General features: G+C 55.5%; 2 protein-coding genes across 14 annotated transcripts in view; one reads left to right on the top strand and one right to left on the bottom strand.

The window, feature by feature from the left end:
• Positions 1 to 27,764, bottom strand: PRDM8 (PR/SET domain 8). Of its 8 annotated transcripts, XM_032685552.1 has the most exons (15): positions 27,577 to 27,764; positions 24,899 to 26,539; positions 24,352 to 24,474; positions 24,148 to 24,255; positions 21,064 to 21,196; positions 20,542 to 20,636; positions 16,534 to 16,654; positions 11,075 to 11,209; positions 10,213 to 10,550; positions 9,408 to 9,433; positions 8,771 to 8,923; positions 7,509 to 7,609; positions 2,637 to 2,857; positions 2,187 to 2,418; positions 1 to 2,053 (listed from the first exon to the last, which is right to left on the bottom strand). In XM_032685552.1, exons 9-15 carry the CDS (start codon positions 10,354 to 10,356, stop codon positions 672 to 674), a joined length of 2,259 nt encoding a protein of 752 aa, XP_032541443.1. In that variant the 5' UTR covers positions 10,357 to 10,550; positions 11,075 to 11,209; positions 16,534 to 16,654; positions 20,542 to 20,636; positions 21,064 to 21,196; positions 24,148 to 24,255; positions 24,352 to 24,474; positions 24,899 to 26,539; positions 27,577 to 27,764; the 3' UTR covers positions 1 to 671. The 8 variants fall into 8 exon arrangements, with proteins under 8 accessions (XP_032541443.1, XP_032541445.1, XP_032541446.1 ...); XM_032685554.1 differs by lacking the exons at positions 7,509 to 7,609; positions 9,408 to 9,433; positions 10,213 to 10,550; ... (1 more) ...; positions 16,534 to 16,654; positions 27,577 to 27,764 and having other exon boundaries at positions 24,899 to 26,669; XM_032685555.1 differs by lacking the exons at positions 7,509 to 7,609; positions 8,771 to 8,923; positions 9,408 to 9,433; ... (2 more) ...; positions 16,534 to 16,654; positions 27,577 to 27,764 and having other exon boundaries at positions 24,899 to 26,669.
• Positions 26,962 to 27,891, top strand: part of ANTXR2 (ANTXR cell adhesion molecule 2) — an 82,014-nt gene continuing 81,084 nt past the window's right edge. For 5 of the 6 annotated variants that reach the window (XM_032685583.1, XM_032685582.1, XM_032685585.1 and 2 more), the window contains exons 1-2: positions 26,962 to 27,067; positions 27,704 to 27,775. In XM_032685583.1, coding sequence (XP_032541474.1) covers positions 27,048 to 27,067; positions 27,704 to 27,775 — 92 coding nt within the window. In that variant the 5' untranslated portion in view covers positions 26,962 to 27,047. Of the gene's footprint in view, positions 27,068 to 27,246; positions 27,473 to 27,703; positions 27,776 to 27,891 lie in introns of those variants that run through there. The other variant, XM_032685586.1, reaches the window with a different exon arrangement.

Below are 27,891 nucleotides of genomic sequence, written 5' to 3'. Positions count from 1 at the left end.
TTTGAAGAAAATAAAGTCATTTATTGTCAAAGCATCCAACATACCCGGATAAACTATAAAGTTTAATAAATCTTTTCCAGAAGGTCGAGGAAAAAAAAAACAAACCCAAACGGGAAAGGGAAGATAACACGGAACTACCGAGACTCCATTCCACGGGCACCAGTGACACTCGGGGGGAAGGGGCGCGGGCGGCGGGGCCGGGCAGGGGGAGCGCCCGGTGCATGCAGGACCCCGGCCCGCCACCCGCCGGCCCCGCCGCGCCCCCCCCGCCCTTAGCTTCATATCCAAAATAAAAATTTACCCTGACATAGAATTATTATTACATCTAAACCATAAGTGCTTAATAATTTAAGTAGAAACGTATGACAAATGCATCAATATGTTGCAATATATGACATTTTAAAAAATGTATTTTTTAAGTCATTTGATTTTTTTTCTCTTTTTCACGGTGCTTCTCTTTTTTCTTTTTCTTTTTTTTACCTTCTTTTTCTTCTTCTTCTTCTTCTTCTTCTGTTTCTTCTTTTTTTCCTCCTCCTCTACCTCTGCCCTCCCCGCCCCTCCCCAGACAGTGGAAACGCGTGCATCGAAGGGGAAGGGCGGGAGCGGCGGGCAGCGCGGGGGTCCCCGGGCGGGGGTCCCGGGCGAGTCCCCAGAGCCGGGGGGGGTCCCCGCTAGTTGTGGGAGGTCATGTGGCGGGAGAGGTGGTGGCGCTCGCGGAAGGACTCATTGCAGATGGGGCACTTGAGCTTCTCCTCGCGGCGGCGCTTGACGAGGGGCTCCAGCGCGTATTCTTTCTTGTGGTGTGAGCGCATGTGGTAGACCAGGTCCGAGGTCATGCGGAAGGACGCGTTACACTTGGCGCACCAGTTCTGGGCCGGCAGGCACAGCGAGGTGAACGACGGCGGCAGCAGCGTCAGCGCCGACGGCAGCTGCAGCTGCAGCGGCCCTGCCGCCGCCGCCGCCACCGCCGCCGCCGCCGAGCTCTTGGGCCAGAAGGCCGTGGTGTAGAGGAAGGGGCTCTGCTTGGGCAGCCCCCCGCCGCCACCCCCGCCGCCGCCCGCCGCCTCCCCGCCGCCCGGCAGCTTGGCGGCCAGCGCCTCGGCGGTGTACAGGCGGGCAGGGGCGGCGGCGCCGTCGGGGCAGGGCTCGCCCAGCCCGCCCAGCTTCGGGCCCAGCACCAGCGGCGGGACGTGCGGGAAGGAGCGGGCGGGCTGCGAGAAGGCGCTTTTCCGCTCCTCGGCCGCGCCGCCGCCGGGCCCGCCGGGGCCGGCCCCGAGCTGCGGCACCGTGCTGAAGGCGCTGCCCCGCGCCGGGCTGCCGCCGTCCAGGCGGGCGGCCAGCGGGCCCCCCGCGCCGCCGCGGGGGCACAGCCCCGGCTCCGCGCCGCCCGCCCCCGGGGAGCCGCGCTCTGGGCCTTCCTCGGGGCCGCCGTCGGGCTCGGGGCCGCGGGCCGTCTTCTTCACCTCCACGAAGGCGCTGCGCTTGGCCTCCCCTGTCTCCGGGCTGGGCGGTGCGAAGAGGCGGCCGCCCTCCTCCAGCCCGCAGTAGGAGCCTGCGGCGCGGTACTGCTGCTGCGGGGCGCAGCCCGGCTCCTCCTTGGGCGCCGCCGGCAGCCCCGGCCGCTCCGCCGGGAAGCGGCCCCGCGCCGCGCCGGGCCCGCGATCCTCCTCATCGGGGAACCGCCTCTTCGCCTTCCCGGCCGCCGCCTCGGGGCCGCCCTCGCCAGGCGTCGGCCGCCCCGGGGACCCGCCGCGCCCGCCGCGGGAATTCTCCAGCTCCCGCGCCAGGTTGTGGAAGTCCGTGGAGGGCTTGGTGCTGGCGGTGGGGCCGCCGTCGGGACCGGGAAAGGGGTGGTGCGGCGGCCCGCCGGGCTTCCCGAACTTGCCGGGCTCCTGCTCCTTGCCAGCGACGTCCTTGCCGCCGGCAGCCTCGGCGGCGGGGCCGGTGTCGGGGCCGTGCAGCCTCTTGGGGCAGCGGAACCGGAGGTGTGCGGCGAAGGGCAGCTCGAACTGGAAGCGCTGGCTGCACTCGGGGCAGGCGAAGGGCGGCGAGCCTGCGGCGGGAGGGAGCACCGTCAGCCGGGGCCGCTGACGTGGTATCCCCGGAGAGTTCGGGGAACAGGGGCGCGGGGTCCCCAAAGCCGACAACCGACCCCGAACCCCCCGGCGGCCGCGCGGGGCACTCACCGTTAGTGCGGGCAGGGGCCCGGGCCGGTCCGAGCAGCAGCAGCTCGGTGAGCTCCTTCCCGTACCACACCAGCAGCTCCTCGTCCTTAGCGATGCGGCGCAGAGAGCGGTAGAAGAGCTGCCCGCTCTTGATGTAGGCCTCCAGGTTCTGCTCCTCCCGTTCCCGGGCCGACTGCACCAGCCGCAGCCACATCAGCCCCTCGGACGAGCCGTTCGCCGCCGACGTGTCCACCTGAAACCCCACGTTAATCCACCAGACCGACAGACCGACCGACCGACCGACGGGACGGGGACGGGCAGCAGCAGGAGGGGCAGTGGCGCGGCTCTGCCCTCGGGGACAGCCTCCCGGCGGCGGGGGGTCCCCCGGCCGAGCTGCGCTCCGCGGCGGGGACGCTCTCGGGCACCGGCCGACGTGGCGAGCGGCTGAGCCCGGAGACGAGCGGCTCTTACCCGGAATATGTAGGGGACGGTGCGCTTATCGGTGGACTTGAGGGCGATAAAGGCGATGCTGTCGTAGAGGGACGTGTGGCTCAGGACGCAGGGGCCGAAAATGGCATTTTCCGGGATGTCGCAGGTGGTGTAAACGCTGGTGAAAATGTCAGTCAAGCACTGCTGGACCGTCTTGGCGTCCCCGTCCCATATTCCCCGCTGGACGCCGGCGTCCTCCATCCCTGCGGACAGAGAGAGGGACAGAGCAGGGCCGTTACCGCAGCAGGTCCCGCTCAGCGGTGCACCGGGATGCGCCGGAAAACAAATTAAAATTAACTTGAATTGTTAAATAAAAAAATCAAGAAAAAATCCAAAACATTAAAAAAAAAAAATAGGTAGGCGAGCAGTTTCTCCGGTCTGAAATAAAAAAAAATAAAGCAGGCGAGGAGCTGCGATCGGAGGCAAAGTGCAGGGACGCTGCCGCGATGATATACTGTTTCAGCGGTCGCGGCGGAGCCGGCTCCGGGCAGCGACCCGGGAGTCCCACCGGGCGGGTCCTGTCCCGAGCGGGCGCCGGGCACCGAGCGGCGGCGGATCTCCGGTAACCCCCGGAGCCGGGCCGGGCTGCGTGCTGCGCCGGGGGAGCGGGTGGGTTCCAGTGGCTTGTCATTGTCGCCGATTGCGTGTCAGCTCACCTCCCGCTCCGCGCGACAAGGGGAACGTATGGCTGCTCATTACCATAATCCAGCACTTTCCCTCCGAGACTTTAATTAAAAGCAGCAAGCAGAGGTAATTATTTTTACCTCGACACGCTTATTTATGGTGCAGGGAGAGCCCCGGCTGCCGTGCGGTACGGAGGGAGGGATCCGGGCGGTGGGCAGCTGGTGGGGCGCGGACAGCGGGCAGGGAGCGGGGCCGGGGAGGGAACATCGCGCCCGGCTGCGGTGCCCTCGCCCTTCCCGACCCGATTAGCGCACGGCTGCCTCTACCCGCCCCATCTGGCATCGAAATCCGTCATTTGGGGCTGGCTCGGGAAAAGACCGGTGCTCTTCCCGGTGCGCCTGCTGACGGCCGCCGCCGCTTGCACCGGACACGGCCCCGCCGAGCCGCCGGTCCCTCGATTTCGGGGTAAAACCGGATCACCGCCACCCCGGGAACTTCGCCCCCTGGAGCGGCGGCGGGGGGTCCCGGGTCCTCCCCGAGAACGAGGGCCGCGGACAGGGGGCTCTGGCCGCCTCCCCGCCGCCCTCCCCGTTCCGCCGCTGCCCGGCGCATCCCTTCCCCGAAGGGATGATTTCGCCAAACGAAAACACCGGCACCGAGCGGCCTCCGCCGAACTTTCCCCCCGGCGCCGGTGGGCCCCGTACGGATCCCCGCGGCGCCGCATCCCCCCGGTCGCCCGGACCGCCCCCGGCCCCGCGGCGCTGTCTCCCCTGGCCGCCCTTTGTCCGGGCCGGGCGGCGCCGGGGCCGCTCCCGGAGGCTCCGCCGCCGGGCTCCACAGCTCGGGCAGGGCCCCGCACCCCGGGCAGGGCCGCCGGCAGCACGGCCATCCCCGGCATTGTTCCCGCTCCGGGGCGGCGAGGCGCGGGGGGCGGCGGGGCCCCTCCGCCGGTACTCACCAGGGACGGTGGGGATAATCCTCGCCCCGACAGTGGCACAAAGGCGGCTCCGGGCTGGCTGCCCCGGGCTCTCAGCGCCGCTCCATGCCGGGCCGGGCCGGGCGGGCGGCGGAGCGGGAGGCGCGCGGTGCAGACGGACCCGGTGCAGTGAGGGGCTGGCACGCAGACACACACTTTTTGTTTGCTGCACATAATCTGCCCAATGACGCGTGACAGCCCACGTCCCTCCCGTTAACCCCTTCGGGGCTGCCCGCTCGCCGCCCGCCCGCCCGCCCCTCACCTGGCCCCGCTTCCACCGGGCACCTGCGGCGAAGGGGATGGGGAACAGGGGCGCGCCCCCGCCAAAGGCTCTCTCCCGGGGCAGCGGGCGGGTTTGGGGCCGCCCCTCCGCTCCGGCCCGGCGGGGGTGTGGGGCGGGGAACGGGGGGGCCCGACGGCCGCTCCGCCCGGCGCCGGGATCCCGGCGGCGCCCGCCCGCTTTGCCCCTGCACCTGCCTCATAGGAGCATCTCGGACACGCAGTAAAAGCCCTCCTCGGCAGGACGCAGGCGGGCGGGGATGCCCGTGCCATGCCCGTGCCCCGGTCCGCGGAGCGGCCCTCCCGCGCTGTCGGCGCCCGGCGGAGACCCGGCGTGCGGGGAAGCGGCAGCGGGCAGCCCCGCGCTCCCCGCCGGAGCCCGGTCCCCACTGGAGCGGGGAACACCTGGCTGGAGCCCCCCGCCCATTCCTCGCCTTTCCAGAGCGTGGGGCGCCCCCGGGCTCGCACCCCCGCACACGCGGGGCTTCCACGTTCACCGACACGCGCACAGATTCGGGGAGCAGAAGCATATGCAGATGCTCTATGCCGAAATAAGAGGGTCACCGCACGGAAAAGTGTTTACCGGTCCCTCCCTTTTCGCCGTCATTTCAGGCACAAAACAGATTTTAAAAAATAGAATTTAAAGCCTTTCTTTAAACTAAACAAAAGGAGAGACAAAGCGTTTTCCAGGGCGAACGGAGCGAGGTTTGCAATCAGAGAGTGGGCTGATGTTTGGCTCTCAAATTCACTTATCCTCCCCATAATTACGATTTTCCTTGCATTAGGATTAAAGGCTGCATATAATATGCTTTCAACATTTATCTTATTAATTCGACAAAACGCAGCGTCTCCTAAAACGGAGATTGTCATAACATTAAAAATATGGGAGTCTAAAAATTAGAATCTCAATTCCTGCTTCAAATGTGGGGATTTTTTTTCCTATTCATCTTTCTTTTTTTTTGTTTGTCTTTTTTTTTTTTTTTTTTTTTTGTGGCTGCAGCTCTCGCTGTGAGATATAAATTGTCCGAATGACTGTCGTTAGTAGGGGGAAAGAAAACCTACGCGTTATTTTTATTCTCGAGAATTTTAAGAGACACCACGGCACATAAACGATCTCGAAATCGCTTCGGCATGATCTCAGCTACCGAAATTCCCCGTGACTGGAAAGGACCGCGTCGGCATTTCTGAGCATTTATCCAGCCTCGGATGCCACCCTAAAAGTGGATCCCAGGGAACGGCGTCCCTCGCCCAGCAGAACAGCACTGGGATGGACGCGAGCTCTTCCCTTTGGAGTTTCTACTGCGAGGTGCTCCGGCCGGGAGCGCCCACCGCAAATCCGCAAAGCCCGGCGCCCCGCAGAGTCCGGTGCCGGCGGCGCTCCCCCGGCCTCACTAAAAAGCCGCACCGGGATTTTGGGGGGACACGGCCCAGGTGCGCCGGGCCCGATCCAGCCCCAGCCGCGCTGCCAGCGGGTGCGGTGTCACCCTGTGGGGCCGTGTGATTACTGCCCGCCGCCTCCCGGCTGCCACACGCTCCTATCTCAGTACATCCATGCATTTTCTATCCGCTTCTTCTTCCAGAAAATCTCCCGCGGAGAGCTAAGGGCGACCCGGGCTGAGGAGCTCCGGCCGCCTTCCCACAGACCCCGGCAGCCGGCAGCCCCTCGCTGCTCCCCGCTGCTCTCAGCCCCCCAAAAGCGCAGCTCCAGCCCCGACGAGCCCCTGGCAATGGCACCGGCACGGTACAACCGGCTCCCGGGCAAGGGGAGGCCCCGGAAGCAGCCGGGCAGGACGGAGACCTGGGCTCGGAAGGGGTCGGGCTGGCGAACCTGATTCCCACGGACACCCGGCATCCAGCCCCAGGGGGGCGGCCCAGGGTCCTCTGCTCCCCGGCTGGGGGGATGGCTGCAAGGGACAAGAGCACCTACTCCTCAGCAGCGTCAGCCTTCTCTTTCCTCCCTGGGCTTCTCCCAGGAAGACGAGAGGAAAGGGGCCAAGGAGGCTGCTCAACCTGTGCTCAGAAACACTACTGCATCCCTTGGGAAATGCTTCCTGAGTTGTGACATGCATCAGGCCTACGGATGTGTGCTTACTCCTCTGAGGAGACACATACACAGCTGAGAGTCAGCTCCCAGGTGACTGATATAAAGTCACCTGTAAAATAAAATCACTGAGAGAATACACAAGTTCCCAGAAGTGCATGAGCCCAGCCACACTCGCTCCCACCATGCCAGGGGACCATGGGGAGGAGGCATGAAGGGATGCCCAAAGTTGCCTTGCTGCCCTCTCTGCCCACTGCTGCCAGAAAAAGGGCCAGCTGTGGTCCCAGGGGGAGCCACACCAGGTGGAATGGAAAAGCCACTCGAAACCAAATGCAGAGCCACAAGCTTTCCTAGTGCCTGGAGAAATGCAGACAGAACAGTTCCCTTCCCTGGAGATAGACAGGCCTCTGTAGTGGAAATAAATCGGGGGCCTCAGCTAAATGACAAACCATCCTTTCTGCATGCCACTAGGCTCACAAATGGTGCCTTTTCTGGGGAAGCCCTATGCCAGGGTGCCAGCAGTGTCACCACCATGCTGCAGACCAGCATACGGCGTACAGAGCATTGTGCTTCTCTCACCAGTAATCCTGCCAAGCAGCACATGGATCCCACCGGGAATCCTCAGCCCCACAACCGGATGGATATGTCCCTACCACCAGGCCCTCACCAGGGCTGAGGCACATCAGCAATGTCCTGTCCTGTTTCCAGCTCAGCTCCCGGACACACCTATGGTCCCTGTCCCTTCCTATTCCCTTCGACCCTTCAGCTGCACCTCATTGATGTGGTGCCTGGGACTCCCAGGTCAAGTCACTGCCACGCCACAGAACACAAATCCTTAAAAAGGGCCAGACATCAGCTTCACCTATGGCTCACCCCAAGGAGCAAGTGCTCCTGCTCCCCAGGAACCCCAGTGAGACCCCGTATACCTTCCCACCTGCTTTCTCGTGATTCAGACACCACGGGCACCTTGGCTGTTTCTTCAGCCCTGACGATGCTCGAACTTCCCCTGCACTTCCTTCCGAGCAAGCGCAGAGTCTAGTGAGAAATATTAATTTGTGTATTCACCAAAGGGTCACAGAAATTTTTTTATAGCTGACCAAAACCCAGACCATTGAATATAATACAGGTGGCTGGTTAAATGGCTCACACATAGCCCCATATCACTGCTGACTATCTGTCCCAAAATTATTTTCTCAGCTTTCTGCCTCTCCTCGTTACTTGGCCTGACAGCAGCAGCACCAAGATTTAAAACCTGGAAAGCTTTCACCCAGCTTCACCTTCCTTCAAATGTTTAACAGCCTGATAGAGGACATGATAGGCTACGAGGGACAAAAAGGGGAGAAATAAAAGGGGGGAACCCCTGCATGACTGAAATCTGCTTCTGTCTCCTGTACACCCTCGGGCCTTCCTGTCCCCGTATGGCACCACTAGCATCCCACGCTGGGGCAGAGCCCACCCCACCGCATGGCCCCCGGTCATGCTTTGGCATGAGGCCAGGCAGAAGCCACAAGCTGATGGGGGACACACTGCAGCTGGGGGACGTTGCAGAGGGCTGTGCCTGGGGGGACAGTCCCACAGCCCCCGGCCCAGCACTGCCCAGCATGGGGTGCAGTGGGGTCAGGCAGTGCTGGGCTCCCTTTCCTTCAGGAGGCCTGAGCTCGGCAAAGAGCTGTGGCCTGGATGTCTCTCTGGTGGTGTCACGGCCTTAGTGCTGTCGGGTCTATGAGGATGTCACTCACAACTCCCCACCAGACCCTGGGTGGCCGCTGTCCGAGTTACACATGGACAAGCCTTGGCAGGAGCTGGCTGCCCAAGCTGATCCGACTGTCAGGTGGATGTTCTCCATCTGGGGATGGCGTTTTTCTGTGCTGCCTGGGGGCTGTAAAGGCCTCGGATGCTCCAGTGAGTGATAGTCCCTAAAGTTTGCAAAGGTTTGCTAAACCCTGGTGCAGAGGGGGTGGGGAGAGCTGTGAAAGGACAGACAGACGGGGCCGGGGGGAGGGAAAAAAGAAAGATGCTGAGGATTTCAGATCTGGCTCTGCAACAGCAACTTGACGTGGGGTGTGTGAAGGAGCCTGAAACTTAAAAAGATTTATTTTCTGTAGTCATAAATCTCATCCCGTTGTTCCTCTGACCAACCAAGCATGATAAAGTCCTTTTCCATAAAGTATTCAGTATTAAAGCCACAAAGCTCACCCAATCAGTAGCCATCTGCTTCTCCCATAACTGCTGCTCCAGAAGCAGGGAAAAGCAGCCAGAAGAGAAAGGGCACCACTGTTACGGCTCCAGGACAAATGAGGAGGCACTGAATAGCAGCCGAAACCTTTGGTTTGCCTTGTATATCTGTATCTATAGAGACAGAGGAAGAAAGGAAGCATTATATTGATACAACAATCGTAAAACAAAAAAAGGAAGAGGCATCTAAAGGGCAATACAGCGGGCATCAGAGGGCCCCGCGGGGAGGGATGCTCGCAGATTCGTACAGACCTTTAATTGCTTTGCAATTGAAAGATAAAGAGGCCGAGGGAAAAAACGGGGAGCACGGCAAAGCGACCTGCGTTACACGGTGCATCGGCGCCCGAGCTCACGCAGCCAGCGAGCCGGAGCGTTCCTGATCGGGGTACGATATCCCCGGGACCGACACCCCCGCGCCCCCCCGGGCCTGGCCACGCAACGCTTAACTTGTTTTCCAGCCGGCTGGGAGGGAAGGACCCCCCCAACGCTCTCTCGGAGCTCCCCATCATGAAGGACGCCTCCCGCAGCCTCCCTGGCCCCCAGGCTGCCCCCCCGCAGGGTGTTTGGCGGGACCCCTCCTCCAGCGCGGGGGACTCACCGCTCCCCCGTCGGCGCCGCTCCCGGCTGTACAGAAAAAAAGCAGCAACGGTGTCACCCCAAAAGGGACGCGGGGAGGGGGCGGCGGGAGGGTGATGGACCGGGGGCTGCAAGAGCCCCGGGGGGGTTGCAGGAGCCCAGGGCCAGGAGCGCCCGGCGAAGGGCGGCCCCCGCCCTTTCCTGCGCTCCCGCCCGCCGGGCAATTAGCGGATTAATGACCGAGTTGGCTGGTCCTTTGAGAGACGGGTGTTCGATCGGGGCTCCCACCGCACGGCCTGGGGCGTGGACATCGCCCCCAGCCCGCGGGGACACTGACAGGGATCCACGGACACCGGGCGGGATTAGCGGCGGAGGGACGGGATTAGCGGCCGCCCGCGCTGCTGCCGCTCTCCGGGATTACGCCGGGATTAGGAGGCGGCCCCGTCCCCGCTCCCCCGCCGGGCAGAGTGGGAGGGGGAGCCCCGGCAGTTCAGTTCGGGGTGCCCGGGGGGGCCGTGTCCCCCTGTCCCCACGCTCTACTCGGCGCATGCTGCTTCCCTCCGATGGAGGGCAGGAGAGGAAAGACGAAGCCCGGGATGCTGCCGACGGCGAGATGCAGGTGTCGGGCACCTGCCCGCAGCCATCCCGGCTCCCGGGAGGCGCTGAGCCCCCTGCTCTGCCCCCCATCCCCCGGCACGGCAGGAGCCTGGAGAGACCAGCAGGAGCCGGAGCTAGAAGCACAGGGGACAAAAGAAAAAGGGTGGTGGGTTTTTCATTTAAGAACCCCTGGCACGTGAGGGAGAACAACACAAATAAGATTGACGCACCGATAAAACCAGGGGTGAGGAGTGAGAGACATGGATGTGCTTCCCTCCCTCCCACAGGTTTGGTTTCTCTCGCAGAGCACGAGTGGGACCGAACGCTGCGTTGTAGGCACAAGTCACTCTGTGGCTTTTCCCAAGCACCATCATGTCCAGCAGCCCTGTATTATGTCAAAAATCTGGCATGGCAGGCAGTGGCACATCTGTTAGGTGTGGATGACATTCATTAGCCAAGGTTCTCTGCTAAACGGCCTGCCAGAGCCTCAGCAGTGCTGCCCAATGCCAGTCACTCATCTGCTGCCAGCTCAAAGGCAATCCTGCTTCAGGAATGGCTTCTTTCCATGCTGGCAGGAGAAACAGAGGAAACAATGCATTTAGATGTTTGGGATGTGAGCGGGGTTGGAAATGGGAGCAGCAAGCAGATGTAGCAGGAGAGGAGATGAAGTTGTGAAGTGTCATTTAATAATTGCAGCACACGGGAGATGTGCTGGTGAGCCGAGGTTTGGGAGGGGAAAGCAAGAACCCCTTTTCAAACCGCAGATCAGACAGTGGTGGATGCTTTTTGGAAAGGAAAGGTAATGAGGCTAATGCAGCAAATAACCTCGCTGTGCCCATGTGAAGGACACACACACCAGCCTGGGGAGACTAATGCCAGGGCAGCCAGAAAAACCACCCAGGCCAGGGGAAGGAGGTGTGCTGATCTGCTTGATGGTCAGCCTGGCTCAGGTGTCCTTCCCCTCTGGGGGTCTACCTGCTGCAGCCTGGACAGCTGCCCTGCTCGTGACGTAGTGGGCTCAGTGCTGGTCATGACAGCTTGGTTCACAGCCCAGAGGGGCAGCTGCAAACCTGGGGCAGGCAGGGCACTCACCACGCTCTTCTGAGAGTGATGTGGTGGCCAGAGGTGGAGGGAAGGAACACCTGTTTGGCACTGCTACGAACATCAGTCTCTGGGAAGAGAGGCTCTGTTTTCCTCTGCTCAGAGGCCCTGTGAAGGTCCTTGTTCCTACAAAGGAATTAAAACACCTTGAGATGAGATGGATGTAAAGATGTTAATCTTCCCCTCTTGTTACTTCAATAAATTTACAACCACCTAATGAGGTTTAAATTTGAGCCACTATTTGGTTTCCGGTGAACCTGTGAAGCAACCTCAAATAAGTGCTCAGTAAAAGCTCCCCTCAGCCCTGCCTTCCTTCAGCTTCCACTCCGACTTCTATTTCTGTTTACCTCCATTCACTTAAGTAGCGGTTCATAAAATGTGAGATGCTACCTACACATGCACGCAGTCTTTGCCTCTCAGATAATTCCTGTGACAGCCTCAGTATCTTAAATCTTCCACTACTTTTGCTCACGCTGTCAAAGACCACCAGCAGCTCGCAGTGCTCTTCCTGCTTTTTTCAGCCAGGCAGGGAATTACAGGTTTTTCCCCCAGCACTGGTCTCTCTGCAATTACCTGTCCTATTAAATCCCCACATACACCTTCCTGAAGCCCCCCAAGAGCCCTGCAGCCACTTGTCCCCCCCCGGCCAGCACACTGTTCCATGGTGGTGCCCATCTCCAACACCACACGTGCCCTGCCCAAGGCTGATGGGACACTCTTCCCACAGGCAGTGGCTCCCCCGACATCCCCTGCCCAGCCATCTGCGGCACAGCTCAGCTGTGAGCCCTTTCCTTCTGCTCCCACCTCCCCGGGAAGTCGTTCTGCTCCGGCTGCATTCCGGGCTGAGCCTTATCCACCTTCTGTTTCTGCACTGGGTTTGTCTCTGTTCTGATTAGTTGGTTGGCCTCAATCAAGTAATGTCTGCAAATTATATTTCCCCAATTTCCTACTTTACATGGTTTGACACTTGCTGTACCACACACACCAACACACTCCTGGCAGGGACCCTGTGAATCTCACAACCTTCCATCCTCAGACACTGGAACTGGGTGGCTTTAAGAGCAGAAACCAAATCAAGAGGCAGAGATGTGATGCTTCTCCCCTCTCTCCAAACATTATACCTTCACTTAAATACACGAGTAATCCCATTGGATCTACTCTGGTGCTTAAAGTTAAGCCTATTAAGTGTTCACGGGGCAGTGGTCTGCACACAGAGGAGCCAGAAGAGAGGGGAAAGGGGAAAGCAGGGCGCTGCTCCGGAGGGGAGACATGGTGGTAGCAAACACCTCCCTACTCTCCTTCCCCTCAGGGCCACCTCCTCCTTCGGCTGCTCCTGACAGCCCCGGCAGCAGGCTCCCTTCAGGGTTTGGCACTGCCACTGACATCAGCGATGTGAGGGCAGTAATGGTAAGGGCTGGCAGAACAGAGGGGGAAAACGTGCTTTAAAAGCTCCTGTCAACACAAAAGCCTGAATTAATTTTCTAATTCTGGGTTGGGCTTTGTGGTTATTGTGTTGGAAACTTTGTTTCATTCTGTTTTCAAGGTGTTTCTCACGTGACTCATTGTATTCATTGTCACTATTTTCAGACAATGAAGCAGGAGAGAGCAGAGTTATTGCTGCTCCTATGAGGAGGGTTTTTGTAGGAAAGCACTCATGCATGTGTTTCCTTTGCTCTCCAAGGATTTCAAGCACATACTTAAATTTAAGCCTAAGTGCTTTTTGGAACAGGGAGCATCTCTTAGAATGGGGACTTGATTCAAAACCTGCATGTCCACAGAGCTCTGGCTCTTGACTCTTTGCTTCAAGCACTGAAAAACCTCCTGCCTCGGCTGCACAAAGCCATGTCCCATCCTTTCATGCATTTCTTGGCACGTGCACATTCTAATTCCCAACACCACCCTTTCTTCCCCTTTTCTTAGCTGGCTTTTCTCTGGGCGCAATGCATTATGTTTTCCTCTATGTACTACTCCATACTGCTTGCACAATGTTTTGCATGATCTAATATTCTTTGTTCAAAACTGCAAAAAAATCTAAATAAAGACTATAGCGTGTCGCATCAGTATAGGCATCAGCTAACGTTTTCCACGGCATATGGTACTTCAGAAGCCATATGTACCACTGTTTAGTGATTCTGGCAAAGAGGCACAGAATAGTGAAATCCAACTGCCAGGATTTCTGAAAACAAATATGTAAATGCTCCAGTGCTTTTGTTATTCATAACATACCTCTAACACAGCACATACAATATGCTGTTCATTCTGTAACGAGTATACTACTAAACTATATTTGCTTCAGTTCTCATTTTAAAAGATTTTTTTTCTTCTGTATATGATTCCGCCATCCTCTCTATCAAAATCAATTTAAATTGCAATTTAGAAACGGCATTTTGTCTATTTTCAAGGATACACTTTTGGGGTGACCGTGTACCTACAAAACAGTCTCACATCAGAACAAAGACAAACCTTATCTCAGCAGCCCGAGAGTGCCCATTCTAACTAGTGGAACGAAAGCAAGGAAGGGAAGTGCATTTAACCAGATCAGTTGTGCAGAGTGAAGCCTGTTCGGCCAGGAATAACCTCCGGGGGAACACGGGTGGGTTGGCCCTGCTCACAGGCTGATGCAAATCAAGCAGGCTGACAAAGCTTTTGGGAACAGGCCCTAGGAAACAATAGTTGTGGAGGAAACAGATGATTTCAGACACGTGGTCCAAGGTGGACAGCAGCTGCCAAACTCTGACCTGAGCTGAGATCAGTCCCAGTGAGCCAAGGCTCTGCCAGTGGCCAGGGACAATGGATTTGGTCCATGGCTGGGGGCTTGCCCCCAGAGAGGCTGGCAGCACTGAGGCCAGAGTGTCAGGGCAGTGCACAGAGCTCACATGCAGCACTGTGCGCCACTAAGGCTTCAGACCCCACTGGAGAAGGCAGGAGCCCTCCTTCCAGAGCCAGCACCGGCACGTAAACAGGAATCAACACTCAATCCCATTAACCATCTCTGGCAGCGCTACTCCGGGTGCTCCTCTCATCCGCAGAGAGCCTGTCATCTCCGCCTGGGATCTTGCTGTGATGAAGGATTTCAAAATGTTGCTGTTTAACATTCAGCCTTGCCATTCACAACAAACATTTTAACATTCCCTGTTGCCACCATTGCCTCTGTCTTTCGGTTTATCAGTGTACAAGGAGACCGAAATTCTGGGAGTGATCAAACATGTTCACGAGTTGCTCTGCAGCTCGCTCCCACCTTGGAAGTGGTACTGCTGTACATCACCAGGGCCAGTGCTCAGCATCCCATGGCTCTCAGTGACACCAAAAGACCAGGCAAACCTCAGGAGGAAAGGACAAATAGGAATGACTCCAAGAAATATTTGTATTTTCAGTCTATTGCTTTTGTAATTGACACTGATAAAACCAGCAAACCCATGACTTCCTGAACACCTTCCTGGCAAAATCTCTACAAGGACCTGCAAAAATTCAGCCATGTCCAGATATGACAGCATTATTCAAGACACACAGATGCCTTTTTCCCAAGAGATCAAGGACTGCTGCTCCTTTCTTTGCCAGTCTTACACTGCAGCATCCCATTTCAGCAAGCACAACCTCCCTCATGGGCATCTCGTTCCCAGCACAGCCTCTGCTTGACTTTCTACCTGTGCACATCAGACCTGCTCATTACTCATTATCTCCTGCCAGCCCCCACTGCAAACCATCTGGGTGCTCAAGTACCTCCTTTTTGGTAGGTTTTTCCTTCTGCAACAGGAACCAGGATCCCACTTTGCTCCTCTGAAGCTACAGAAATACTCCGTTAAAAAGCTTAAGCCAGAGCTCTGCACGCAGCCAGGTCTTTCATCTAGAAACACTTGGTTTTTTTTCTATTCTATTTCACAAAAGAAAACCTTAAAATAAGCCTTTATGTTTTCCTGCTTTCACAGGTCCTTCAGCCAGAGCAGTTTCTTCCTATTCTGTTCTAGCCAGCAGGTGATAAAGAGTTGCCATAAGAAATGTTGGCTTTGAGTCCAAGTGCCAGGATTAGAAAAAGAGACAATTAGAAAGTGAAAAGTGGCAAAAAGCTCCTAAGAAGCCAAAAATAAAAGAACAAACAAATATACAATCTGGCTATCAAAAAAAAAGCCACATTTTTCCCTTACTGCAGTAAAAATCAATGCTACAGCAATCACGGAGTATTTTGAAAGATAGGAAGTCATGGGGAGAGGGAAAAACAGTCCAACAGGGTCAAAAAGCTGGGGACAGCCCTGGGAAAACCACCTGACGGGGCTGACAAAGGAGGGGACAGGGAAAGCCAAATGCCTCTCACTGTGCTGACAGGACATTGCACTGATCCTGCAGCCACAGGCTAAGACAAACTACCCCGAGGGAAGGGAGCCAAAAAAAGAGCCCGTTGATTGAGCAGGTTCACGTGCACCGGCGTTTATGGCAGAGCAAAGGTCAGTCTTGTATTACCTCTTGTGAATCCCTCTTGAATGAGCAGGCTGGGGATTTAATGGGCTAAGGACCAAGATTTATCGACATACCAGGGATTGCTGGCCCTAACTTTTAACCTGCTGGCAGAGGTGTGGGGGGGTTTCATTAAGTGGGGGCTATACATGGAGTAGTTGCTGGCTCAGGCCAAGAGTAAATGTGATCTCCTCCCACAGAACTTGCCACCGTGTTAGAGACACCAGACTATTTTCTCTCAGCACAAAAGTCAGCAGAAAGCCCTCACCTGGAACTGTTGGAGCAGCTGAGGGCACAGAGGGGATGGTGAGGGGAAAGCTGGAAGGGGTACCGTTGTACTTCTGCATTGCTCATCACATCTGTGAGCTCTAGATCGGCAGAGAAAACCCAAACCCACGCTAATCAACACAGCAGGTACTCCTTCTCTCCATTGGCATCCCCTCTCTGGAGCCAGGAACACCCACCGCCCCTGACAGGACAGACCCCTCTCCAGGGCCATGCACAGCTCCCATCTGCAGTCTCCCCATGCCACCACAAAATCTGGCCTGTTTTAAGGGAGAGCAGTGCTCATGTGGGATATAACAACCTCGATAGGCTCATTCCTCTCCTAAACCCCACCCCTTTCTTGCACAGCAACCATGGCTTCAGGAGAGAGAACAACCTGAGCAGTTCTATATTTAGAATAACACATCCTTACACCTCTCCTGCTATCTATTTTCATTGAGGTCCACACCTCTGCACCCTGGTCCCTCCACCTGGAGCATCACCTCTGGCTGCCTGTACATGAGCTGCTGCATTATTTTTCCCCTGTTCTTCCTGGGATGTTTCTATGGACCCTGCTGCATCCATCACACTCTTATTTTACAAGATCCAGCTCCATTGTGAAAACCTCTTGAGCTTTTCCCAGTCACTTAAAAAAAAAAAAAGCCCAAAACACATGGACTATTTTTACATCCTGTTTTTACACTTAGGGTTCTCATGCATTCCACACTTATTCCTACCTTTTTCTTTTCCTGTTTCAAACTGAAATCCTGGTGGTGCTGGATGGGGGCACAGGGGCAGCAAATTCACTCTGTCCTCCTTGGGCAAAGCTCTCAGCTGCCCTCTGCTTCCCTCTTCCTTCTGTGGGGAGAGGCAAAGATTTCTCACCTGAGAGACACCATCCCCAGGAGCTTCTATCCCCCTTTGGGGCACTTACACACCTGAACCCCTTTCAGCACCTGGGCTGCAGCAAGAACAGCTGGGAGAGCCAGGGAAGAACTGAGAGAGAGATTTCCAACATGTGCTCTTGTGGAAGGAGAGAATAATTGCTCTCCTGCAGCCTGTGCCAGCGCTTGTTCTTTGCCAGTTGGCAGAGGGTACCACTTCCCTTTCTGAGGAACCCTTAACATCCACCTTTCCCCCCAGGAAGGGGACCATAGAGGCTGGGGTGAGTCATTCCAGGCAACCAGGCATCTGCAAGGAGCTGCAGGCTCGGCAAAGAAGGAAGAACCCAGCAGAAAGAAAAGGAAGAATCCAGCTTCTGCTTCACAAACTTCTTTTAGCTGAAGGGGAGCAGCCGCACGTATCTCCTTACCTGAGGGTTCCCATGGGAACACAGAAGGGCCCTATAACAGCAAATTTTGGAACAGGCATGTCTGTGAACAACTTCTGATATAATATTTGAGTCCTCAGATGTTCAGCCATTTGCACATACTGCACGAGGGCCTGATTTGCATAGGATTTGTATTTGTTGCTATTCACATTCGTAGGGGAACGCATACATTAGATTAATGTCATCACAGTTTATGGAGATCATCTGTGCCACAGTACCAGCTCTGGGCTCTGGCTGCAGTCTGTGCCCTGTGGCACACAGCAACCCCTCCTGCCCTGCCAGGGCCACGAGAGCTGGCACCAAGCCTGGCCACAGCCACACTGGCCCCCGGGGTGGTCCTACTGGGCTCTCCTCTGCAGGAGACCCTGCTAGCTTTTCCTAACAGAGAAGCTGAAAGATCATCAGAAGCAACTTATTTAGGAAATATTGCTTAGCCCTCGTTCCAAAGGTGAAATTAATTGAACTATTTGGAGTTATCCTCTTATATTTGCTCGTATGATCTTACATCACACTCTCTGCTCACACCTTCAGTCCCTACACAGGGACATTCAGCTGTCAAACAGTCCAACTAGGTGGTCCCTTCCCATCTTGCATGAGCATCCCTCCCTTGGCAAAATGGGATGGTTATTATTCCCTCTCTGGTTTTCCATGGCACCTGGGTGCTCTTGTCTGCTAGACAGCTGGAAGCTGTCACTAGAGATGCTGTTCTCACAGAAGCATTGCTGGGCTCAATCAGTGTTTGTAAAGCAGATGGAACACCTCAGAAGAACAGCACTGCAGAAACAAAAGCTCATTTTCTGCTAGAGAATTTCTACTATTGGGCAGTGCTTCCATCAGGTGACTTCATACCCCAGCGAGCCCACATGCCAGCACAGTCTCATGGTGATTTTGTTAACCTGCTTCCACCACTGAGGCCCTGCAGCTCCATTTCCCAAAGCTGGCCACTGGGCCTTTTTCCATCTCTGCACTCCCAAATTGGATGGCACAGAGAGCACATGGGAGCAGTGGCAATGGGGGCTCACACCCCACACTCTGGCCCTGTCACCCAGGATTTCCTGGTGGACAGACCTCTGCTCCATCCTCAAGGAGCCACACATGCCTCTTATCCTGGCATTCACTTCTGAGTCCCTCCTCGTGTGCATGATCAGTTGGATTTCCTGCAAAATCTGTCTCAATCTTGATGATGCAACCAAGAGGAAGTGGGTAGCACAGAGGAAGGGCACACATCTCCAAGTCTGTGATGACCTCACACTTACCCTGGTAACAGGCCAAGTAACACCTTTTGGCAGCTGCTTAGAGCCCCGCTATCCGGGGCATGTGCTGCCAGCCCATGCTCCAGCTACATGTACAGTCCAGCTGCTCTAATGGCTCCCTACCCAGGCACAATTCTCCCACCTCGCAGCACAGGTGCCATCCCACTGCATCCCATGAAGCTGTTGTGGCATGGATAGCTCACCTAAGAGAAGGGCATGCACCATTCTAACATGGGTTAGTAGACGCCATTTCAATATATGGCTCTTAGAAGCAAAGTCTTGAAAAGTCCTTTCAATATTTGAGAGCTTTATTCTTATTTTCCAATGGATTTATGCACTAAGAAACCTAGATGGAAACCTCAAAGTGATAATCAAACCCCTTAGATATCACAGAAAATGTCCCCAAATGATGTAACTAACACCCTTGTGACAAACAGCTCCCTATTTTTCTTTGTGATGGCTCCTACTTCCCACCAACATCTGTCACTGTGATTATGATCTCTAATGAGCTTCTAAATTATATTGCAGCATTTTGCCTTGATGAGCTACATTCAGTAACTTTCATTCTGCAAGACATGAAACACTTCCTACAAGATGCTGAATGAAAATTCCCTCAGCATAACAGCTGAGAAACTGGTTTGGTTTTTTTTTTCTTTTGCCTGTTTTGTTTGGGTTTGGGGTTTGTTTTTTTTTTTTCAGTGTTCTCTTTGGTGTTTTTAGTTACACATCTTATTTGAGGAAGCCTAGGAACTTTACAAATAAGATACAGAGCTGTGAGCCCTTCTACCTTACACTCAAAAAATCTCCAGCCAGAGACGGGGACTGTCTCTCACCACAGAGTAGCAGAGACATCAAATGTTTCTGTAAGGCAGAACCGGGGGAAAAACCCAAGCCAAGGTCCCAGAGAAACTTCCCATTATTTTTATGTTGTTTTTTCAGTTACAGCTGAAGGCTAGTTTGGGTGATTTACCCAGACACTTGGGATGTTGTACAGACTCAGTTTCCCCATGCTGCCAGGACACAGAATATGAGCCACACCTCCTCATACATATTTTTTTCCCCTGATGTTCACACTTAGTGAAACTGGAAAAGTGACTATTAACCAGCAAGGTTGTTGCCTTGGCTGTGGTCACACATCCTTGTTAACAGATGCCCACCCTGGCTGGCAATCTCTAGGTGACTTGGATCTCTCAGATCCACGTTCCTGTTTATTCCTGAGGCAACAGCAGCCCCGCTCAGCACTCTCACTGAAACATATTCCTGACATGCACTTTCATTGTCACACCATGCAGTAATGTCACCTGCCCATCTGGAAAAGTGTTAGACTATACTTTCAGGGATCATTTCTGTGCTTCAAGACAAGGACAGAGCAGGCAGACGTTTGTGTGTGCAGCTTCCCCTGGGGCAGGCAGCAAGGGGCTGGCTCCCTGCTGGTGACTCATCTACGCCTTTCCCTGCCACTCATCCAGGGTTTGTGACATGGCTCATGAGAGCTGTGATCAGTACAGTTTGATTTATAGTACAGGATCTATGGGGGTTATTCCTTATTTTCTGCAGATAAGGACAGGCAGTGTTGATGAGCAGTTGCCACATTTCCAGCTCAGAGTAGCTGTGCAGGTGGGACAGCACAGGATTGGCAGGGAGCTGCTGAGAGGCTTGTGCACCATCACTTGTCTGTGCCACCAGGTGAGTTGCCCAAGTGAGCACACACTGACTCATAATTGTCTCCGACTCAGGAAATAAGTTTGTTTGGGAATTAAACCACATCTTATTCGCACGTCCTCAGCAGGGACTGAAGCCCCTCCCTGTTCTAAGTGCTTCACTACATATGTCTTGTGCTGTGGTACCAGGGTACCACAAACTATTTGTGCTTCTGCTTTAACTTTGCTGGACAAAACATTTCCTTTACAAAGCCTTTTTTACAGCCAAGAGACCACAAGAATTCAACATGGACACTAAAATACTGCCCCATGGGGATGACAGTTTAGTACCACAGCTCTTTTTCTGTGACTATTACTGTATGTCAGCTGTACATGTTGCCACAAAGCAAGGCCAAATATGCCACTTTCTACATGCATATAAGCTGATCCATGAAAACATGAAGCCCTTACCAAGCCGCTTCACCTGCTCATCCCTGGGTGAAGGGATATGACCCTTCCTACCTTTATAGGCTATTGCATTTGCTGCTCTGCCAACAGCGCTGCTGGAAACAGAGCCTGCAATCCTGACAACACTGCTCCACCTCCAGCCACCCTACCTGCCCAGACACAGGAAGAGAAAAGGATGATCTTTTGGATGACAGACAGTAAGACATGAGTACAGCTCACCATACAGTACAAGTTAAACTTCTTAAGTGTGGAGAAATTGAGGAAAAAGTAATTCAGAGTCATGTAGATGTAAGCACCAGTCAGATAAGATACATCCCAGATACCTCACTCCCGTCTGAGGGCCAGCACAGTCACACTGATGTACAGAAGCATTTGTCATCCAGGCAGCTGGGGGAGCAGCTCACACGAACAGGGCAAGTGAGGCTGACGTACACGGAGTCACCGGCAGGGCTCTGCCGGTAAATAACCAGGCATGGCCCTGACTCAGCCAGCAAACACTCCCACACGCATCCTTCCTGCCCTGCAGTCTGACAAGGAGCAGAACCAGGAGCTGGCTGCAATAAAATCCCAACCTACCTGCTAAATGTGGTGTTTCGCTGAGCACATCCTCTAGAAGGTCTGGCTGGAGTTTGCAGGTCAGTGTACAAGTCTTCAGTAACCTGATGTTACACAAGGCAGCGGAACACACGACTGCAACTGAGTGCAAGATCTGCATGGAAGAAGGGAAATCCCCCAGTGAGGTTGGGAAGTACCTCTGATGGTCCTACCTCCTGCTTGAAGCATGATCAACACCAAGTCCAGGCCAAAGTTCAGGGCTCTTACTAGTCAGGCCTTAAAACCCCTTGTGGGAGCAAACTGCACCTCTCTGGGCTGCCCTGCCCAGTGCTCAGCTCTGGCTTTGTGGTAACAAAGTTCCCCTGTATTCTGCTGCTTCTCCTCCCAGCCTCAGGCATGCAGCCAGCCCATCACCTGTCCCTGAGGATCTCTGTACCTACAGAGGACAATCCATCCCCCAGAGAGCCCATATCTGTCCCCCTCAGTGCCTGCATGGCATCCTGGACCAGCAGGGACACTCCGAGGCTCTGCTCCTATGCTGGCCATGCCACAAGAACCTCTGAGCTGTCTGAGCCCTTCCAAGGGCTCTCCTGCCCACATCACCCTGCCCTGCATGCCCAACACCTGGAGCCTCGCTCCACAGTGCTCCTTCCCTCACTTGCTACCAAAAAGCAGAGACAGAGCCCTTCCCCAACTTCCAGGTGCCACCCAGCCCCACTCTGGAGCCTCCACCTCTTCTCATGGCAGCACCACCTCCAGCCAGCCCTCCTCTCCTGTGTCCTGGCTCTTACCTGCAGGCAGGTAATGATAGAAGCTCCACCAAAGGTCTGACATCTCCTCATCTGCCCCTGCTGGTGCTACACAGTCCCAACCCCTCCTTCAGCTCTTTCCTCCACAGAGCTCCACCAGGCCAGACTCCAGTCCCATATCTTCCTCCTGACAGCACCTGCTTCCCCCAGGCATATGGAGAACTGGGTATCAACTAGCTACCAAGCTCCCATTGCACATCCCTGATTGTCCTGGGAACAGTATTTCTACCTCTTGCTGCCCTGCAAACCTCCACACTCTGTCCTGAGCTCCCACGCACAACCCTCTCCCACCAGCAGCATGCTGCCCAGGTGATCCCCAGGAAAAAAGAGGGGAGCCTCCAGGTACAGCCCTTATAAACAGAGGCCTACAATTAGGGAACAACAAATGGCTGTTGGCAGCTGCAGGTGGGCCCAGAAGCAACCTAGAGCAGTGATCCCCCCCTAAGGAAAGCAGAACCTGCAGGTTCCAACTAAAGTAAACTCTCAACCGGCAAACTCCAAAATTGGGAAACTCCTCAAATCATGGGTAGAGAAAAAAAAAAAAGAGGAAAAAAGGGGAAGAAAAATATAAATAAAGTGTCAAAAACCATGGAAAGGAGTGGTGAAAAATTGCTGAAAGAAGCACCAGTAGTAATGCCAACAAAGAAATCTCCCTGGCAAAAGAACACGGAGGAGTAGGTTTTTACGGCGAGTCCAAAATTCCTCCCCCCAAAACCAAACAAGTTCTCTAAGTGCTGGTCTTTACTGAGCACCCACATCCCTCCCGGAATGTCTCCCCAGCCCACACCTCCTCATCAGCAGGCACGATAACCTGCAAGAGGTAAAGCAAGCCGAGGAACAGACCCAAATCCCAGGGACACTTCTGGTTGGCCCTCAGTTGAACTGTGTTGGGTCAAAGCCTGGGCCAGCTGTTTGGGCACGCTGCTGCTGTGGGGCACATGGCTCTCCGGGACTGTCACTCGCCCAGCCTTGCACGCCGGAAGAACCTGGCACAGATGACTTCATGAAACCAAATTAGGGGTCGTACACAAGAAAGGACATTGACACAGCTCTGGTGTAATTAGGGCCCATCATCATCAAAGACAGGAAACTGGCACATCTGCTTTTTGGGCTGCTGACCCAACGGTGGCTCGGGCGTGCTGTCCTCCTGCAGCCCGCTGCTCCTCTGTAAATATTGACCTAGTTGCCCCCTAACAGTAGTACAAGCGGTTGTTTTATCATTCATCCTCCCAGTTGCCCTTTCCTCGTTCTCCCCTGGTCCTGGGAGGACACAAGGGACTTCACAGCACAATGCCCTCTCTCTCCTCTGCAGCGGCAAAGGGGTCAGGCTGGATGGATAAACATCAGCCCCTTTTCACCAAGTGTGACCCCAAACTGAGCACAAGTGACATTTCTGTCACCACAGGGGGGCTTGAGCCTGTTCCTCTGGAGTTAATGATAAAACTGTCACAAACTGAGTGGCTGTGGAATCATGACCTGTGCCTTTTCAAAAATTTTTCTCCATACGCGCCTCAGAAATGTGTTGCCCCTTTTCTGGGGGCACTGCTCTGCAGGCAGAATTCCTGCCTGCTTTATTCCTCTGCCTCCTCTGTTGGGCCGTTGTTTCCTGACAAGACCAAAAAGGGTCACTGCAACTCTAGAGTTGTGCTAAACTCCCAGCCCCGGTGATCCCTGGGTGCTGCCCTGAGCCAGCAGCAGCTCCTGGGCCAGAGTAGGACTTCCATGTTTTCTGTCCTGCTTTCTTTTGCTCTCCCAGGCCAAGAGGGATTTATTTTTACTCTGTGGTGGTTTGCGCCAGGGCAGGGCACCAGCCAGCAGAGAACCACACCAAAGAATAACGGATCCTGCTCCGCCTCTGCTGAAACAGAAGTGAGTCCCAGGGATCACCCTTGGCTCCTCAGGGCAGCCAGTGGGCCAGTGTGCACACAGCAGGGACATCACTCAGTATTCCCACATTTATACCTTCCCTCATCCATACTGCTAGTCTTTATGTTTCCTAGTTTTCAGAGTTGAGGGCTTTTCCCCCCCCCCCCTGTGTTTTCATGTGTATTTTCAGTGGGTACTGAGAATGCTTCATGATCTTGGAAAAGAAGGGTTATTCAGGAATTCTGAGCTTGCATAATTCCCAAATTTGTCTGGACAGATAGTTTCCATCTGGGTGATGCATGCAACACCACAGGGAAATGAGAGTTCCTTTGTTACTTAATGCTGTCCTTTTTATTTATTCATTTCTACACTGCTTTACAGGATGAGCACAGACATGAGGCTACAGCTGTAAAGGAAAAAGGATTTGTACCTAATCCTTCAGGAGGCAGCTCCCAAACAGGTCCTGCGTGTTGTATGGGGTCCTTCTGGTTTCTCTATCTTTTTATAAAGCATGAGACTTCCACGTGTGGTTCATATCCTGTGAGGGGAGAAGAAAAATATTTTTCTGTGAGCTGCCCTAAGTCAAATTCTGTTTTAAGCTGGAATGGTAGGGTTCCCATCAGCATCACCTGACCTTGGGGTTGCACAGCTCAGGGCATCTGGAAGTGCTGGCTGGTGCCAGTGCTGTGGAGCAGGACCTCCAGCTCCCCCCTTTCACGCTGCTCCTGGATCACTTGGTAGAACAGCAATCCTGGACCTTAGTCAGAAAGGAGATTTAATTAATCAGCACTGCAGCCGCACATACAGACACACCCAGGTTTCATTTTTCCCCGACAAAATTTTGGCAATTGTTGAGCATCCTGCAGAAAGCAGGCTGGCTCACAGCTGTTGGGCAGAGGTATTCTGGACCAGAACTGGATATATCAAGCAACAAAGCCTTCCTGACCCTCTGTGTTGTATGGAAAAGGCAGCCTGTGTGGCTGCCGAGCTGCTGTTTGACTCTGATCCTGAGGTCACCTCAGCACAGCAATGAGGATTTCCTCCCACCAGACACCACCTTTCTGCTGTAGCATTCCCAGGGACCCAAGGCTGGGCCAGGCTCACAGCCAGCTTACACTGAGGGTGACTTTTTGCTCCAACTGCTCACTCCTGAAACACACTGAATTCGGTTTGGCACTCACACAGCCTGCCTGAGGTCTTCCCGACTGGCTTGGGCCAAAAAAAAAGGTGGGAGTGGGTGGATGTTAAATGACAACATGTGTGGAGATCATCTGCAAATGCTGGAGACAAAGGAGAGAACTGTATAACCCCAAAGGTGCTGTAAGCTGTTCTGTTTACTACTTTCTCTGCAGTAAATCTTGGCAGTGCACTTGCGTTCATCTGCACATTGACCTTTCATGTGAAAACTTCTGCTTCTAGTGCTGGGTTACTTTAAAGCTGTATTTATCTAAGAGTTCCGTTTGAAATGACCGAGGACGGTTACCCCACGGTCCCTCTGTTTTCCCTGCTGTCCCAGCCACCAGGGAATACTACAGCACAAGAAACCAGTGTAAAGGAGGTCCTGTAAGCTCAACTCCAGACCAACAGGTCAAGGAGCGAGGGCCACCTGTTGCTTCTCCAGATGTGGAACCAACATCCAGAGGCAGCAGGAGACTCAGTGGCAGAGGTCTGCAGCCAGCCTGGTTCCCTCCGTGCAGCCAAGAGCACAAGGAGTCTCCTCCTGCTGCTGCAACACGATCTTTGTCTCGGTGCTGGCAAGCTGCTAATGCCTCACCCTGATCCTTGGATATTGGGAAGATATCAGCTCCAGGAGGCGGCTTTCCTGAGGTTTTGTGTGCACACAGTGAGAAACGCCCATCCCACTGGGGCCGGGCACCCTGGGCCAAGGTTTACGCAGCACTGGGATGCTGGAGGAGGCTGGGACAGAGCCAAGCATCGGCTAATGAGTTCTGGGAACCGGGAAAGGAGGCTCTGGGCCCGAGTGCGAATGAAACCAAACGCAGGCAAATAGCCACGATCCATTGCCCTGTACCTCCTCTGTGCCTATCTGCCTCTCATCCAGCCATTCCAGATTTGTCTGCTACTTCAGCAGAAACCACAGCCTAAAAGAGGAATTCTTACACTTGGAAACAAGAAAAGAGCAAACTGGCAGGAGTGGCTCGTTCCAACCAGTGTGTCACATGTGCCTGAAGCAAGATTTCCAACATCTGGATAACGTGACACATACTCCCAGACAAGGCGAGTGCTCTCGGGGCTTGGGGAGGACTCATGCAGCTCAGAAAGCTGGAGTGCAGCTGTTTTTGGGAAGCTCAGCAAGCCTGCTCTTCTGTCTCACATGCCTCTGCGAAGAGGGAGAGGTGGCACTGCACGGCCTTTCCTTTGGTTGGGTCTTTGGCAAAGCACAGGCTGCTCTGTCCTTAATCTTTCATGTTTTGTGCATCCGCAGGGACTGTAAAACACTGCTTGCTTACCCTTTGGCCTTGCTGCTCTAAGACATTAAGAACTTCACGAGCCAGATTTCTGGCTGACATAAATCACTGTTGGTTCACGGACTTTCATGAAATTTCCAACTTGCATCACACAGATGCTTGGCTTGGTGTTCGGATCTGCACAGAGAAGGCACTCTGACATGGACATGTCAGGTCAGAGCACTGTGGCTTCAGGAAACCATCCAGAGACGGCAGGAAACGGGATGAAATCGGATGAAAGGAAAGCTCTCTGGCAGGATGACTCTGACTCTGACTTCTCCATCTCCTCTTGCGGAGGGAAGAGCCTCGAGATCCTTTTTGGAGCAGACGATGGGTCTGATTCACCTCCCCGGCCTATGGGAGACACATGATCCCTGTCAGGTCAGTTTCTGTTGTTGTTTTTGTTTAAAACCCCCACAATCCTGAGGTATTCGTGCACACAAACCCCCCAGCTCCCCGTAACATTAAATTTCTTCGGGGCTTAATCCACGGCACACTGGGAATGCCGGCAGCGACACGAATCGAAGCGTCCCCCCCGGCCGGGGGCACGGCCCGGGCCCGCGCGCGGGATCGCCATGGCGAGCGGGGGCGGCGCGAGCCCGCCCGGCCCGTCCCCCGCCCCAGGCGGCGCGAGGAGGGCGGGCCGGGCCGGGCCGGGCGATCCGCGGCGGCGGCGGCGAGAGGCGGCCACTCCGGCGAGCGGCAGGACGGCAGCGCCCGCCTCCGCTCTCCGTCGCCCGCAGGCTCCATGGCGGGGGCCGTGCCCCTGCAGCTGCTGCTGCTGCTGCTGCTGCCGCTGCTGCCGCCGGCCGCCGTCGCCGTGCCGGCCGCGGGCGAGCCGTCGTGCCACGGAGCCTTCGATATGTACTTCGTGCTGGACAAGTAAGGGAGGAGAGAGGGAGGCAGGAGATGGGGATCGCCGCCATCGCGCCGCTTTTGTTCGGGGGTCTGAGGGGCTGCGCGCGCGGGGCGGCCGTTGCGCGCTGAGGGGCCGCGCGCGGGGGGGGGGGGGGGGCGCTGAGGGGCCGCGCGCGGGGAAGGGGGGGGGGGTATTGTCGCTGAGGGGCCGCGCGCGCTGAGGGGCTCTGAGGGGACTCCGAGCTCGGCGGGAAGTTCGCGAATCCCGCTGGACCTCGCTGCACGCCGGCGGGTCGCGGATTCGGACGGGGGCGTCGGAAGTTCTCCCCGGAGGGGTGCTGGTGGCCGGACGTGTTGGAGGAGCGAAAGCCGTAGCATCTGTCGCCTCTCTTCGTCCCGCGGCGGCCGCCGCCGGCCGGGCTTTTGTGGGCAAGTTCGACGGCCGCGATCGCCCTCAGGGAGGGGCGGGGGGGGGGGGAGTGGGGCCGGGGCCGCCTCACGGCGGGGACCGCGACAAATCGCGACAAACTTACCGGCGCCTGCCGCCCCGAGCCGGGCTGGCCGTGACTCCAAGTGTTTGGAACAGCAAATATTGTTAAGTTTCTCCCTGAAATGTCACCCGAGATCAGGCCGCTTATGTGCTGTGGTTTTCCCTTTCAGGTCTGGGAGTGTGGCAACGAACTGGCATGAGATATTTGATTTTGTACGTCAGCTGACAGAAAGATTTGTGAGGTGCGTGGTGCTGCCTGTAACAGCCGGGGTGATGCTGTGGTGATTCTGGGCTGTGTTAAACACCCCTCCCGTGCTTTTGCAAGCTTAGGGGATGTTCACAAACACCATAAAGTTTG

The sequence above is a fragment of the Chiroxiphia lanceolata genome, chromosome 4 (genome assembly GCF_009829145.1).
Source record: "Chiroxiphia lanceolata isolate bChiLan1 chromosome 4, bChiLan1.pri, whole genome shotgun sequence".
NCBI classification, from domain to species: Eukaryota; Metazoa; Chordata; class Aves; order Passeriformes; family Pipridae; genus Chiroxiphia; species Chiroxiphia lanceolata.
This window is presented reverse-complemented; position numbering and strand designations above follow the sequence as displayed.

What these genes read in the sequence shown, in the direction of transcription:
- PRDM8 (XM_032685552.1), bottom strand. Translation starts at nt 10,356, where the DNA reads ATGATGGTGCTTGGGAAAAGCCACAGAGTGACTTGTGCCTACAACGCA. An exon ending in AGCAGATGGCTACTGATTGG is followed by an intron (nt 7,610 to 8,770) that starts GTGAGCTTTGTG and finishes ATTTCTCACTAG; the next exon opens with ACTCTGCGCTTGCTCGGAAG. An exon ending in GGCCCCTGCCCGCACTAACG is followed by an intron (nt 2,054 to 2,186) that starts GTGAGTGCCCCG and finishes CTCCCGCCGCAG; the next exon opens with GCTCGCCGCCCTTCGCCTGC.